We start from the raw sequence: 15,600 nt of genomic DNA, 5'->3' as shown, positions 1-15,600 counted from the left end.
CCCTAATCCAGCATGGACAACATACAACTGGCCAAATGGTGCCATATTAATTAACACATCTCCCAAATTCAAACAGGGCCCAAGGAATGATTCTAGCTAGAGGGCAATCTAATGAGGACAATGTCCATGTGTAGTTAGGGGCCATCACTGTCACTGGATCATCATCCCCTGCATGCAAGCTAAGCCACCAACAAGAGTTCAAGAACAAAGCATGATTAGGGGTGGACCCACACACAATATTGCCATCAGCTAGGCTCATAAACACCAATCACATCAAGAAAGCATACAATACATTAAGTTCTGATCTCTGTCATACATTCACAGAGCAATGTATATAAACACCACACACTTATGAGTTGATCTCATAGTAATCCTCTCCCCCCCAATATATAGTGACATATACAGCACATTCAAGCCCTTCTATACCAAACAGATAGAGATTATATTGTAACAGCAAGCACATATTCATATATATGAGATGCTCACTATTCAAGCTTTAATTCTTGATGAAACAAATAGCTCCTCTTCTTTTCCCCATTATAATTCCAGCACCAAGTCTGCATCAGATCAGAGAGACAGGGTTTCAGTGAAAAAGCACAATGTTTGCAGTGTGTGCATCAGCACACAGTAACTCAGAAACTAGTGATGGATAGCTCTTGGAAGATTCCCCAAAAATAGTATGGAAAGATGTAGCTGTCAAGACTGAATGCATGATTGCAAAGATAGATCCATTGAAGATGGATGGAGACACCAAGGTGTGCAGTGCTACTCACAGTCGGCATCAGTCTTGATCCAGTGGCCGCTCTTGTTGCCGTTCATCTCGGCGTTGCCTCCCGGTGACGATGCACCGAAGGCGCCATTGGTGCAGCAGCCGAAGCCCCTCATGGGATGGTCCTTCCGGCACCGGAGCACCGGCGAGGCCAGAGGCCCGTCGGGGTCTCCGGTGGCCACGGCGCCACCGCCATTATCGGTGGCGCCGCGGTTGCGGCTCTTCTTGGTCAGATTCCTTGTGAGGAGTGTGTTCTCGGGGTAGACTTTCCTGTGGAAGATTTGAAGGATCTGCAATGAGCAGATGTTTCCTCATTTCAGAACATTGTCAACTTTTGATCACTTTCTGAAACTCAGTTTCTTTCATTCGTTGTAACAAAATTAAATGTAAGTACCAAGTAGTAGCAAAAGGAATCTAGAATTTCTTTTGAGGGATATTTGGAGCATCTCTCCAAGGAAAAGAAATGCAAGAGAGCACCTAGAAGGATGTATAATATATCAAATCAAGAATCCCTTGTTGTTTATGGGGCAAACGAAAAATGACAAATGAAATGATCCATAAAGATAGCATTAGACAGGAGATTGCAAACAAATCGCATGTCAACTCACTGCCCCCAGTATCCCCACTCCTAACAACACCATTGACACACCAAGTTGGTCTACAGAAACTTAACTCGAATCTGACGACACAGTGAAAGATCTTCCGATTATGAGATGATAGTCAAAACTCGGGATTTGTGTCTACTTATGTCCCAGAGCAGGATACACATGTGAAATGGATTGGCTCCAAACTGTTATATATTCTTATCAGCAATCTTATTAACATTGCTGGCTATTTCCTTGGACTTACTATTAAAATTTATAATCTAAAGCTGTTTTTCTTAATTTTAGAATTTCATTTAGGATTAGTTTTGGGGTTTTCATTGTCAGCTTTGTTGCGGGACTAGAAAATATCTACCTAAAATTAATCTTAAACACCAAGAACAGCGTGAAATTCAGTGTAAACTTTGGAGTAATTTTGGATGTACCACGAAAAATCAGTATTTCTTTCTGAAGGGGAAAAATGATTTAATCATGAATATCTGTTTCTTACCATTACATATTACAGAGAGTTATATAGAATTATGGATTTGCTGTGATGAGCATTCCTTCATTAAACTCACCGTTGAGCAGTAATCTTTTTGTCTTTTTATAAAGTTGGAGATATTGAGTTCGAGATCATGTGAATCAGAGTTGAATCTTGAATGTTCCAACTGCAAGTTCAGAATTTTACCGGCAAACAATTGAACTCGGAAATATATAATTAGTCAAATGTTCAAATGTCGTCCGAGCTGAAACTTTGCATATTCAATCTATAGTTCTAATCTTGACCCTTAAATCAAATCACAATTAAGAAATGTCGACTGGCCTGGTTAATATTGAAGTTTCACTAGTAGAAAATGCACGTACTGAAGCAAAAATAATAAAAAAAAAACTCACAATAACTCTTGAGTTTTATTACAAATTAATTAAAGAAAAATGAACTAAAACTATAGCAATCGAACGAACTAATTAATCAAATGATCATATCCAAGGAAACCTCATGAAATAGTCAGCCAAAATTGCAGATATTTTATAGTTTTCTTCAAAGCAAATTAAAATGCTAGCAACAACAAAAAAAAAAGTTACCTTCTGAAACTTGCTCTTCGTCACCGTCGCCGGCATTCCACCGCCGGCGGCGCCGCCGCCGCCTTTCTCGTCCTTCACCTTCCTCTTCTTCATCGTCTTGTAGCCGCCGCCTTTCCCCGCTCTGTCTCCGCCGACGCCGGCAGCAGCAGCGCCGTCGTCGCCGGCGACGCCGTCCTCGCCCTCGGCGACGGCGACGAGCGCCACCTTCTCGTCGGCGAAGCGGGTGCGCATGAACAGCTCGCCGAGCGAGGTGCGCCGCCCGCCGCCGCCGCAGGAGCCGGACGAGTCCCGCGGCGCCTGCAGGTACTCCGGGCGCGACTCGACGTCGCTCACCGGGGAGCCGAACAGGAAGCCCTGGAGCGGGCAGTCGACGCCACCGCCCATGGCGAAGCTCACCCGCGCCGACGCCACGTCGACGCCGCCGAGCACCTTCTCCAGCTCGGCGCTCACCACCATCAGGTCGTCCTCCGTGGTGGTGTCGTCGTCCTTCTCCGCGATCGCCTCCACCGCGGCCACTGCCTTCTCCACGGTGGCGACGACCGCCTCCGCCGCCGTCGCCGCGGGGAAGGTGAAGGTGGGCGTGACGGCGCCGCCGACGTCGGCGTCGTCGTCCTCGACGGTGAAGCCGCCGTCGTCGTCGCTGGTGGCGTCCACCTCGAAGTCGATGTCGTAGTCGTCGTCGTCGCCGCCGCTGGGAATGGCGACGGCGGCGATGCCTAGCGTGCCGATGGTGAGAAGGCCGCTGCCGCCGAAGGTGAAGAGGTCGCCGGCGGTGACCGGCGGCGAGGCGTGGGCGGCGTCGTCGCCGGAGAAGTAGTCGTTGTCGTGGTCAGGCGAGGCAAGCCCGGTGATGCAGTTGCAGGCCCCACCTGCAGTCACACAGTGAATTACTCCCTCCGTTTCTAAATATCTGACACAGTTGACTTTTTAGCACATGTTTGACCGTCCGTCTTATCAAAAACTTTTGTGAAATACGTAAAATTATATGTATACATAAAAGTATATTTAACAATGAATCAAATGATAGGAAAATAATTAATAATTACTTAAAATTTTTGAATAAGACGAATGATTAAACATGTTTAAAAAATCAATGGTGTCAAATATTTAGAAACTGAGGGAGTATTAAATACTTTCTCCATTTTATATTATAAGACTTTTTGGCATTGTTCACATTCATATACATATTAATAAATCACATATATTTGTGTCTAGATTTATTATCTATATAAATTTGGGTAATGTAAGAAAGTCTTGTAACCTTAAAAAGGAAGGAGTACGATCATTTGCATGCAAAATTATGCAGGCTTTCATGTGTTTTCTTTTCTTTTTTTTGAGAAAGAAAAGTTTTGATGTGTTTCAGAAATTAAAAGGGTTACATTATATGTATTTTTTTTGTTTCAAATTTATGAAGTACAACACCATTTTAAAAAGAAATAGTTACATTCATGTGCGTTGCAACGGGATCAGGGTGATATAAAATATGATTAAGCTTTTTCTATGTAAGTTTTTCAAGATGTATTGGTTTTTGTCCTTTTTTATGTGTTCCTTTGGGAGGAGAAGGACCGGGTTAATTAAGATAATGTTTTGGACATTGACACATTTTTTAATGCAAAAGTTATATGATTACTTTCTCAAACTATATAGTTATAAAAAATTAACATATAACTATATGAAAGAGTTTTCATCAAAAAAAGTCTACTAATATAATTTTCACATTCCTACTATTTTTCATCAAAAAGTATATAATTTTCACGTTTTAAATTCTAATACTTTTCGTCTATTAAGAATTTAACATTTTAGATGTTTGACAGCACTTATTATAAGTCTTTTGTAAACCAAGGTAATAAAATAAAATTTTCATTTACTCAAAATATGTTTCTAACTAGTTAGTCCATGAAATTTCCCTTATTTTATCGTATTAATTTGTTGTAGCTCTTTTGGTATCTCACACTAAAAATACAATATCTCACCGTACCATATGCACCATATATAAAAATCTTTATTTGTTGAATTCTAGTTGTTGAATCGTCGAGAATGCTCTTGGACAATTTTTCTCGAGGAAACAGGCAGAGAGGTCCAGTTTATAAGGAAAACTGGACGCAAAAATCTTACAACGGCACAATTGATTTATGAAAAACGGGCGAAAACTCTGATATTAACATGCTGAGCCTAAGAGCAACAGTCCAACAAGGAGAAAACTCTCAAAGGAAGCCTTCAAAAGGAGAGAGAGAGAGTTTCACAAAAGATAGACATGCCCTCGTGATCTTTCCATGGCAATGTTACTACATGGAAAAGAAAATGTTATCTGCAAAATGATAATATAGGGTTCTTGCTATGCAATAGTTGGTCTAGCTAGCTAGCTAGTGCTGGAACTATAGATATTGAGGCTGGAAGAAAAGTGGCATGTGTGATATTATAGATAGATGTGCCATCTCCAATGTGACCAAGCGCAAGAGTGCAAAACTCCCATTGATGATTGCTAGTGTTCCATACAGTTCAGCACTTCAGACGGCTAATCTGGTCAATGACATGTGGGACCGGCCGGCCAACAATTTTGCAGTGGTTTTCTCATTATTGTGGGCATGCTTACAGATCTAAAACCAGAGACAAACTCTTTTTTTTTTCTGCATGTACCGATGAACTATTATACATATATACTAACTTCAATTTTTTATATGACGTTAGTTTAATATATAAAAACACTGGAGAGAGTACTAGAGGTGAGTGCGTTTGTGTTACGAGCTACTGTATTTTTCAAAACAATTATACTTCATCAATTAAACATAAGAAAAAAAGGACAAAAAATAGATTAATTAAGTTGTGCGTGCATACCTCCTCCGGTGTTGAACTCTTTGAACACGTCATTATTACTCCGTAGCTTTCGATGCATCCAACCTAAGAGCTGATCATATACACATATGAGGATCAGAAATTTTTATGAACTTCATCAATCATGAAAATGCATGGTCTATTACTTTTGATCAAGATCTGATGAAGATCGTCAAAAGGAGAAGATGATGATGACAATGAAAGATGATGACAACGGCAATGATGGAAAAACAAAATAAAGGATTAATAGTTGTAGCTACATTTATTCAACCCAGAAAGCATGATCAGCTAGGCCAGCAACGTAACCAAACCAAACAAAAAATATTTACAAAAAGAAATTAACAACTCAAGTTCCAAAAGAGAACTACATATACATAAACTTAGTATCTACATTACGAAACTAATAAGCATGGATATGTTCAATAGATGAAACACTAACCTTCATCTTGGAAGCCGGTTTAGCGTGCTAAGATGAGAGCCGAAGAGGGAAGGAGGGGGCACTAATATAATAGAGGAAGAAGGGAGAAGAGAAGGAGCATCCATCCATCCATCCATGGGTGCATTTCAGTCGGTAGATCAAAACACCGGGAAAGCTACAAATGGTCGATTAGTGGGCAGGGGCCCAACCGTGTCAGCCACACACATGCACGCATGGCATGACATACAATGCAGTGCACGCCCGTACTTTGTAGCCTAGCCAGCTGCAGCTGTGTGTGCATTAGATATATAATTATATTCTCCCTCCGTTTCAGGTTATAACACGTTTTGACTTTGGTCAAAGTCAAACTGATTTAAATTTAACTAAGTTTATAGACAAATATAATAACATTTATAATACTAAATTAGTTTCATCAAATCAATAATTATATATAATTTCATAGTAAATTTTTCTTGGGTTCAAAATATTACTATTTTTTTCTATAAACTTAGTCAAATTTGAAGCAGTTTGACTTTGACTAAAGTCGAAACGTTTTATAACCTGAAACGACAATTTGACTTTGACCAAAGCCAAAACATCTTATAACCTGAAACGGAGGAAGTATATACTACTACGTTTTCTTTCTTTTATACTATAAGATGTTTTAACTTTTTTCTTAATTAAAATTCTCTTAACCAAATTTATGAAAAAATAGAAATATTTTTTACAACAAACAAACATACTATTAAAATATATTCAATACTGATTTAACATGACTAATTTAGGGGTATAAGAATTATTATATTTTTTTCTACAATCTTAGTTAAGTTTGTAAAAGTTTCACTTAAAAAATAATTAAAGCGCCTTATAATATCAAACTGACACGGAGAGAGTCGTAATATACTAAGTACTCCCTCCGTTTCACAATGTAAGACTTTCTAGCATTGTCCATATACATATAGATGTTAATGAATCTAAATATATACACATGTCTAGATTCATTAACAACTAAATGAATGTGGGTAATGCTAGAAAGTCTTACATTGTGAAACGGAGGAAGTAATAATACAGTTATATACAACCAATGGTGATGGATAGCCCAATCCAGTGAGGTAGCGTAGCATATAACTCGTCCATATCATGCATCGTGTCGATCGATCCATCACCATTGGTTGTATATAAAGGCTAACTATTCAGCTACCATAATGCATGTGTGCGATCGATCGATGGATGATCACTTCATACTTCACATCAGCAGGTGCCCAATTAGGTACTTCCCCGATGTCGCGATAAATGTTATCATGTTATATGTGTCGTTTTGGACATCGATATGGGTTTGATATGGATGGACGAGAGGAGTGTTAATTCGTGTATTTATACAATTATACTGCATCATAATAATTAGGTGTTTTAATTTGTAAAACAACCATGGCATGGAAATGTAGTGAATCCATGTTGTGCAAGATCTATACAGGGATATATATTTATTCTAGTTGTTTTGGAATAATTGATATATATATATATATATATATATATATATATATATATATATATATATATATATATATATATATATATATATATATATATATATATATGTGCGTGTGTGTGTGTGTGTGAGTAACCAGTCAACCCAACTACTGTTTTACTACTTTCTTTTTAAAAAAATGGGCATAAGAAAAAAATCATAATGTGTCATAGCAAAATATTTTTTTTATCAAGGGAAAACACAAGCTTCCCTTACACACTCCGTGCACACCAGTTAACAAATGTCACAGAAAATTTTAGAAAAAAAATGGAGATCTAATTCTAAGAGTATTACACCTATGTGTGAAATCTTATCTACAAATTTATTATATTTTAGCCATAACAAAAAAGATAAAATTCTGACAAATTTTTTCACATTTTTGTTATAGCTAAAATATAATGAATTTGATTATGAGACTTTGTAGATATGTGTAATATTATTAGGAATACATGTCCATTTTTCTCTAGAATTTTTACGTAATATTTGTTAAATGGTGTGCACGGAAAATTTATGTGCATACGTTATGTTCTTTGTTATCAAATATCTCAGTATCACTTGCTAGCTTATTTCATTATCTGGTTTCCTCCCTCTATTCTGAAATATAAGGCACAATCACTTTTTATATATTTAATACTACAATGTGTGTATGCATGCATACAATTACCTAGTACTAGCTACTTAAAAAGGGATTTTCATAAGCGGTCAAACTGACTTTTGTAAACGATGGAGCCACCCACCTCTCCCGAGATGTATGTAAAAATCAACATTATTCCAAATAGGCGGCACACCCGTAGGCAATTTTTTTTTGCGGGTGGTCAGCTATGCCACCTGCATGTGAAAAGAAGAATCATGAAAAAAATAAAAATCCAAAAAATAAACCCTAACCCCATCTCCAATCCGCCGTCGATGATGACGTCGTCACCGCAGTCTGCCGCCACTCATCATCGTCGTCGTCGCTCCCAACGCCGACGACACTGGATCCACTCGTCGCGAGGCTGGCAGATCCACCCATTGTGGTGCTGCCAGCTGCAGATCCATCACGGCACCGCTGTCGACCCTCCCCGCACCTCCACGCCTTTGCCGCTGGGCCCTCCAGTGCTGCCCCTCCCCACCTCGATGCTGATGGTGGCGGATCTGCCTGTCGCGAGGCCCGTGATGACGGTCATTAGTGATCAGTTTCGACTGTCAATATTACCGAAATAGAGGAGAACTAGTTATACTTGCAATGCATATCCATGTTAGAATAATAATATTCCACTAGTATTAGGTTCACTAACCTTTTGCAGAGAATAATCATTAAATGGAGGAGAATCGACATCACATCAGACGATCGATCAATCGGACGATATCGAGAATCAGACTTATCAATGAACGGGCCAAGAACTCAAAAATGACACGACTAATTGGGCCAAAGTTCAGAAGTCTGCGGAGTGGAGAAGTCCAGGAGGCCACCAGACAAATTATGGGCTGGTTGGGCCGGCCCCTAGTTCGGCCGAACTCCCCTGATCGCCGTTGGATGCAGGGCTTCTTCTGGACGGTGTAGATTGGCTCCCAATGACGGTTGGAGGGTATTTCTGACCATTCCAACCGTCACAACCGTCATTGGGAGGCTATATAAACCCCTCACTCTCTCCATTTCAATACACACCTCAAGCAAAAGCTCTCTCATATTCTCTCAAGTTAGTTTAGTGTTCTCAAGCTAGTGGAATAGGAATAGAGTAGAAATCGGAATCCGGAAGCTTTCGGAAGAGTTCGGGTATGGCTCTAGTAGCTCTTCTATTCTCTTTTGTAAGCTTTGTACTATTATTAGAATACTCTTCTTTATACATTTATGGTATTGAAATACTTTCCTAGTATACGAATGCCAACTTTATAGTATGTTCAAGTTATACTGATTATACTGCTAGCTTAGCTAGGAGATGCATCGGTACGGGTATAGTGTTTGCTTATGCAATTACTCTATGTCATGATGATGATATTAGAGTAGTATCTGGTAGTTTAGGCGTGGTGTCTAGATTACGGGATATCATTATTTGGGGTTATATGCTACGGATGAGAGGTGGGCCGCTGATGGTGACAGCTTAGTACGGGTATTCCTCCGCGCGTGTATACAGTCCTAAGTTAATTTCTTGGGGAGGGTACTCCTCCATATTTAGCCCCGGTTGTATGGTCATGACGGGCAGTCGTAAGGAACTCGGCAGTCAGGGGTGGCTTCTCGAAGTACCAGGAGAGCATCGGATAAAGGGTATTAGCTAGTATGTCAGATAACTAAGATGTATGTATACTATGTATACTAGAAGTATAGGAATAGATTATCTTTCTCTTTTCTTTCCACTTAGCTTAGATATTTTAGTATGAGAATAAGTAGCTCCCTGCTTGTGTGTCACTCTACCCTTGGATTATCTTAACCCCTGCTTAGACTATGATTATTATAAGTAACATATAAATTATTAGTCAGGTTCTCTCTATTATGATCTTCCCACGGGATTAAATAAATACGATACCCTTGGAATACTCTCAGGTGAAATGATACAATGGTATATCCGTGCGCTTGCGGATGAACTCTGTAACCATAATATACCAGGAGTATTTTGCGCCATTGCTAGGAATTATATTTCTAGTAATGTCGTTAAGAAATACCAACAGCCCGCGGAAGATCCGCTCATCGTGGTGCTACCTGGCAGCGGATTCATTGAGGTGCCACATAGCGGTGGCTCCTGTTGTGGCGTCGCTATCACCCCTCCCCGTGCCTCCACACCTTCGCTACCGGGGCCTCCTCCATCACCCCTCCCCACACCCCGATGCCGACGACAACAAATCTACCCATTGCGGTGCTGCTCGGTGGTGGATCCGTCGTTACGCCGACCCGGCGGTGTCTCACTTCGCTTGCCGATCTCTAGAGGGGAGAAGTAAAGGAGGCGGAGGGGGAGAAGTGGAGAAGCTAAGGGATAGAGGGAGAGAAAAGTATAGGAGAAGAGGGAGAGAAGGGAGCTGGGAGGAGTTAAAAAAGAAAAAGGGAAAGGAGGCAGCTTGTGAAAATTATTTTTCGCATATGAACCTATGCAAAAATAAACATATTTTCGCAAAGAGATATGTAAAAATGGATTTCTGGCTTTTTTGCAAGCGGATCTTAACTAGGTAGTTTCTAAATCTTTTTACATGTGGATGTCCTTGTAGGCTGCCTATGAAATGAAAGTGAGTGTCCACGAAAATCCTTTTTTAGTAGTGGCCTCCCTCTCCTAAATTTTTTTTAATACTCAACTTTTAAGATATCTCTAGTCTCACTGGGTATATGCATTGTATTTATTGAGTTAATCCAAACAAGAATGTGATAATAATTCTTTGTTGGTTGTTGTGTTTAAAGGGGCATAGATATTAGAAAGATATCGAGGACCAATCTATAAAAAATGAAAAGGCAATAGTGGGGTGATAAGATTCACTGCCACTACCACTAGAGGCTTTTTAAGGGGCATAGATAATATGTGTTGTAATAGAGAATGTGGTTAATAGAAATCAGCTTAAGATGTTTATCATTTGATTAAAATCTTTTATTCTCTCTTTTTAATACTCTTGTTCTTCTCATACTTATTTTTCAGTTATTCTTGTGCTGATCTGTTGAGGGCCAGGAAGTAGCAGATGATTATCCTCTTGTCTATATATCCTATGATTCATTGATTCTCCTCTCTTAGGCCCCCTTTGAGAGAGACTATATGGATTTAGTCGTCACTTGCATTGACAATGCTGATTCTTGCTAGCTAGAGCTTATTGTATGGTTAAGTTTTGGAAATGACTAGAATGTCATGGATTCAATCATGATGGGTTGTTTTAGACTGCGTTTGGGACTCAGGGTTGAGAATTTCTCCCCTACACACATCGTGGCATAAAAAATGTGGTATCTCATTAATGCATGATTAATTAAAGTATTAGCTAAAAAAGTTAAATAGACAATTTTTGAAAAAGAACATGCTGTTTAGCATTGAAAACAAGGGAATAGAAATGTCGACGGGCTATACTTGCAGACGGTATTCGTAAAGTATGGGAATCATTGGAACCAGGATGTACACGATATTAGATCTACGAAATCTGAGACAAGAATTTATACTGGTTCAGGCCCTCAAGATGAGTAATAACACTAGTCCAGTTTATATGGATATATAGAATGAAAAGAGTACAATGTGGAATAAGATGACTAGACTAATCCGCTGACTAGAAGTTGTCGAGAACAACCCGACAAAATCTATTCGGCGAATATGCATGGCTCTAGCTTTCTCCGGATTGCTTCTATATGTAGCCCTCCCCGGACAAAGGGACCTTGTATATATAGCATAGATCTTCTTCTACAAGTAGAACTCAGAGAGATAAAACAGGACATGGGCCAAGGAGGACTCTAACACCTTCGTTCTATTCCGATAAGGTAATTTCTTTCTTTATCTGCTATATTTTCTTAATTAAAGGATATCTTCTCATGTATAATCAGGTATGTGGTATTAACGTATTCCATAAATCCATGTATAGAAGGGTATACCTTGACACTAACACGAGGATAAAAACTTATGGTTCCTGATGTAGCCTTAATTGTTTCAACTCTGTATGGACAAATGGAAATGTCTTTTGTTTTTCTGATGACGCATGTCAATAAATTAATTAAACATCTGATTTTTAATTTATATCAAACATTATTGATGGATCTGATTACTTTTTTCTGGCCCACACATGTACGTACAATATATTCAAGGTATCTACCTATACACATGATCTTATTTGCTAGATGACAGCAATGGCATATCACGTATCTGCAAAACTCTAGCTAGCAACCAGATTCACATTATACACACAGGTAACACAACTCAAAGTTTTCCTCTTGTTTTAGTACAATTTAAAATGAACATTTCTATCATGCAGCACAGCAATCTGGCTTTAAGCAACTGTATCAGGGTCAGACATTCCTACTCCTACCCTGTGTGGCCTAGCTAGCCTGTAATCGATAGTTGAGAAATGAAATTTTCACATGAGAGACGTGCAGGCTAGAATTAAATTCAGAAAACTCGATCAACAAATTAATTTTATGAAACTATCAGTCCATTAATGTGTTTTTTTAATAAACAAAGGAAGTGACGAACTCCAGCATCGTGCTCCATTATTAGTTTTCTGACATGTTCAATATTATCCGAAAATGTGATCATTTACCCAAATCAACAAAGGTACGTGGTACTTGTTAGAAAACCGCCAGCCCACGAAGGCCCAGCCCAGTTACCCACTAATTGAGCCCATCACTAAATATGGAAGGTGGAAGAGGGAATGGCTATAAATAGAGGAGTAGAGAGGAGGATTGTATACTTGAGAATGCAATGGATGAATAAGAAAGGATGTCACATCCTCATATCTTGTGTCTTCACTTTTATAGAATTACGGGATTCTCTTGAACTACTTCGTGTAGCAGGAGGGTTGTGTAATAGGACTTACAAAAACTGCCAACGATCTCACATGATTCTTGGCTGCCATGTATTAATCTTCTTGTTTCTCGATAATTTACCACCCTGTAACGCAAATTAATTTTATTTTGTAGCAGCAGGTACGTAGGAGCATAAAATGGGCATATATAGTCAAGGTGATGCAGCATTCTAATGATTTTTCCTAATTAAAATCCACATGTCAGAAAATGTCTATGTAAGGTGGACATCAAACTATGCATCAAAGTACTACGTACTCTGCAACCAAGAAAACCACAGCTAATTAACAGCCCGATCATGGTCATGTAGCAGTCATCCCCTGATGCTGTTCTTGCTCAACCGACCGATGTACCCACCGACATGACAAGGCATTATTATTACCATGTCAAAATCGACTGTCGAATAGTTTCAGATTGATTATGAGAGTACAAATGATCTAATATGTAATATAAGTGGGGAAGTTTCTCATATCATTAGTTAGCTTTTAGGATGAGAAAGACCATTTACGATCCTACAATTGTTATCTGATGGAGACTGTGGGTGTCTATAGGGTCTGTATATCTGAAGGACTGTCGATGTACGGTGAAGGGACGGTGAACGGCTAAGGGACACCAATGCATAAAGGAAGAGATTGTTGAATAGTCTTATATTGGTTGTGAAAGGACAATGGACTAGGAATATATAAGTGAAGAAACCTCTATCTTATTGGTTAACTTTTGGTGTAGAAAAGACTCTTTAGGATCCTACAGATTACATATATTATTCAAAGAGAGCTATGGATCGGACGTATGATATTTGACCAAATATCGGGCTCATGTCTAACGTCTCCTAGACTGTATGGCGCGTATGCTACACATTGAAAAAAAAATGGTCAGAGCAATTCTCTGACAACTGCTGCATGGATATGAGCTACCACGTACGAACCCCTCTCTCTCTCTTAGGACCTGTTTAGATCCCTGCCAAAAATTTTACTCCATGTCACAGTGAACGTTTGAACACATGTATGAAGTATTAAATATAGGCTAAAAAATAACTAATTGCACGGATTGCAACTAATTGGTGAGACGAATCTTTTAAGCATAATTGCTCCATCATTTGACAATGTGGTGCTACAGTAAACATTTGCTAATGATGGATTAATTAGGCTTAATAAATTTGTCTCGAAGTTTACTGACGGATTCTGTAATTAGTTTTTTATTAGTACCCGAACACCCCATGCGACCATATAATATCAGATGTGACATGACAAAACATTACACCCCAGGATCTAAACACCCCCTTACCAATATTTTTAATAAAACTTTAAACTATTTTTCCTTCTGAATTACATATCTTATCGACGATTTGATTTCACCATTATATTCATTACAATTAAATCCTTACAACAAGATCTCACGTGATTATATTTATAATAAAAAATACAAATATAAGTATATTCTTTACTGAAATATTTCTATATTATACATGAAACAATGAATTGTAATTGATGAAACATTAAAAAGTACTTAATGAAACATCCAAACAACACCCCGTTGAACAATTATAAATGAATTAGTGAAACATCATAAGATATTGAAACATCCAAATAACACGACATGCAATATTTGTAAATAAACTAGTAAAACAAAAAAATATGTATTATGTCGATGTTTGATGTCGCGATTCCGGTATTTACATCGTATGGGGATCGTTAGTCCTAGGGTATATACGAGACTAGGGTAAAAGAGACGGGGACGAGGATTTTTATACAGGTTCGAGCCCCTGAATTGTCAGGTAATAACCCTACATCCTGTTGGCCGAAGCCGGTATTGATCTTATTCACCATAATCACACGAGTACAATATTTGGGGTAGCCTATCTAACTGTTGTCGACATGGCGGTCTGAAGATCTGACTCATAGTCGACAACAGGGTAGTCTTCCTCCTCGAGTTCGTGCCCGGCGAGATCAGAGATAACGCTTTCATCTCTCGTGACAGTATCCGGAGACACCGTAGGAAACTAGCCGTGCTTATCCATGAAGTCGATATCCGGCGTCTTGTCTTGGCGTATGTTGGCTTGTATGTTGATCTTCTGTCTTGATCTATCTTTCCGTGTCATCTATGATGGGTGTGTGGATTATCATGTCCCCTCTCCTCCTAGGGGGCCTTGTATTTATACCCATAGGTGTCCCATTGTCCAAGTAGAACTAGGGAAACCAATATGGATACAATCCGAGTAGTCCTTGTTGTTTCCATGTAGAACTCTGGTTGTCTTTTCTTATCCGGAACTCCTCCTATATCCGCAGGTTGTTTCCGTATAGGACATGGTATGTGGTGGATCCTGCCGAGATTTAGTCAACTACTATTAGGTATGTGGCATCCATAACCCTGACAATAGCCCCCGACTTCAATGCAAATAAACGAGTTCATATTCTCAACCGCAGACCTTGGAGGAACTGTTATCGAGCTCATGTGACCATTCTCGGTGAGTTCAGAGATAACGTTAGACTTCCTTTATCAGCCTCGTGCGGGCACCTAAAGGGTTTGTCTGAGTCAATCTCCGATACCAACCAAGAAAGTACAGAACATGCAACTAAGTCTCCCGTCTTGCTGTAATCGAGAATTTAGATTGAAGTCAAGAAATTTTATCTCGGCGGGTACACCATTTCTTCATTCCGTATTCCTTGTCGAGATCCACCAACCGTTCTCGAGTGTCGAGAAAGCGCAGAATCTACGACGGAGCCTTGTCGACATTTGTCGTACTCGCCTTAGTCGATCATGGTGTAGAACCATAGAGACATGCGGTCTTCGATAATGTCGAATAGAATTTCCCTGAAATCAATACTCAGAAAAGAATATTAGATAGAAATAGCCCCCGAGCGAGTGCTCAAAGGGTAACATGTTATAGAATGTATGGAAAACTGAAAATGAATTAGGTTTACAAACCAATGTTTTGTA

General features: G+C 39.2%; 1 protein-coding gene across 1 annotated transcript; it reads right to left on the bottom strand.

Annotated features, from left to right (window-relative positions):
* Nucleotides 1–217: 217 nt before the first annotated feature.
* LOC4350543 (protein LAZY 1-like) lies at nucleotides 218–5,740 on the bottom strand. Its single transcript, NM_001423387.1, has 5 exons — nucleotides 5,708–5,740; nucleotides 5,272–5,341; nucleotides 2,437–3,305; nucleotides 774–1,059; nucleotides 218–557 (listed from the first exon to the last, which is right to left on the bottom strand). The coding sequence occupies exons 1-5, from the start codon at nucleotides 5,711–5,713 to the stop codon at nucleotides 538–540; spliced, it is 1,251 nt and encodes a 416-aa protein (NP_001410316.1). The 5' UTR covers nucleotides 5,714–5,740; the 3' UTR covers nucleotides 218–537.
* Nucleotides 5,741–15,600: the final 9,860 nt, after the last annotated feature.

Source organism: Oryza sativa, chromosome 11 (assembly GCF_034140825.1).
Source record: "Oryza sativa Japonica Group chromosome 11, ASM3414082v1".
Lineage (NCBI taxonomy): Eukaryota > Viridiplantae > Streptophyta > Magnoliopsida > Poales > Poaceae > Oryza > Oryza sativa.
The sequence above is the reverse complement of the archived record's forward strand: the minus strand, read 5'-3'. Positions and strand labels throughout refer to the sequence as shown.

Excerpts from the sequence above, each read along its gene's own strand:
- LOC4350543 (NM_001423387.1), bottom strand. Across the intron at positions 3,306-5,271 it reads AGAGTTCAACACCGGAGGAG|GTGGGGCCTGCAACTGCATC; the intron begins GTATGCACGCAC and ends GTGTGACTGCAG. Across the intron at positions 1,060-2,436 it reads CGAAGAGCAAGTTTCAGAAG|ATCCTTCAAATCTTCCACAG; the intron begins GTAACTTTTTTT and ends TGCTCATTGCAG.